This window comes from Jatropha curcas, chromosome 4 (assembly GCF_041381405.1).
Source record: "Jatropha curcas cultivar XTBG-Jc1 chromosome 4, XTBG_Jcur_1.0, whole genome shotgun sequence".
NCBI classification, from domain to species: Eukaryota; Viridiplantae; Streptophyta; class Magnoliopsida; order Malpighiales; family Euphorbiaceae; genus Jatropha; species Jatropha curcas.
In genome coordinates, this window is record NC_143154.1 from 21149186 (window position 1) to 21149827 (window position 642).

Here is a 642-nt window from a genome sequence, read left to right on the forward strand (position 1 = left end):
CAATTTGTTGTTAACATACACTGGTATTGTGTTTTGTTTCAGATGATTCTGCAGGCACGTGTGGGTAGAAATGTTGATGGCATTGACCTCAGCCTTTATAATCAATCGCTACAACTATTGCGTCAGTTTCAAGCTGACCACATAAAAAGTCATCATCAAATCAATTGAATCACACACCTGGCAGCCATGTAAGAGCAGCAATAATTAAATCAGTTGTTTAACCTAACCAGTGAGAAAAGAGTAGTAGAGAAAGAAAGCAACAATGACCTTGTGCAGTGAAGGGATGACTTGATGGAGATAAAAGCCAAGGGTTGTCCTGCTATTTGTTACAGCAGTGAGCTCTGTCCACTGACGAAGATAAATATATGAGCATTTAAAGGAAAGCAAATTAATATGATCGAGAGATTGTAGATAAATGATCAAGAGTAAATCAAAATGAAATAGCGACAAGAAAAGACGGCCTTGTTGTCGTGAATGGTTGGGATAGCCACTGGTTTTGGAAAGATCGTTATGATATGAAGATAGCGAGTGGCAGGGGAAGTTTGGACAAAGAGGGAGATGATGTTCTGAGAAGGTAAGATCCAGAATTGCTGGCATTGATTCTCATTGTGGGTGGTGGTATTCATTCTCTCTGCCGTTGCA

The 642-nt window shown here is 39.9% G+C and overlaps 1 protein-coding gene across 1 annotated transcript in view; it reads left to right on the forward strand.

Moving 5' to 3' along the window:
* Positions 1–316, forward strand: part of LOC149496964 (CST complex subunit TEN1-like) — a 2677-nt gene extending 2361 nt beyond the window's left edge. Inside the window, exon 4 of the mRNA XM_089720885.1 lies at positions 43–316. Within this exon, the coding sequence (XP_089577011.1) occupies positions 43–168 (126 nt within the window). The 3' untranslated portion in view covers positions 169–316. The remainder of the gene's footprint in view (positions 1–42) is intronic.
* The last annotated feature ends 326 nt before the right edge of the window (positions 317–642 follow it).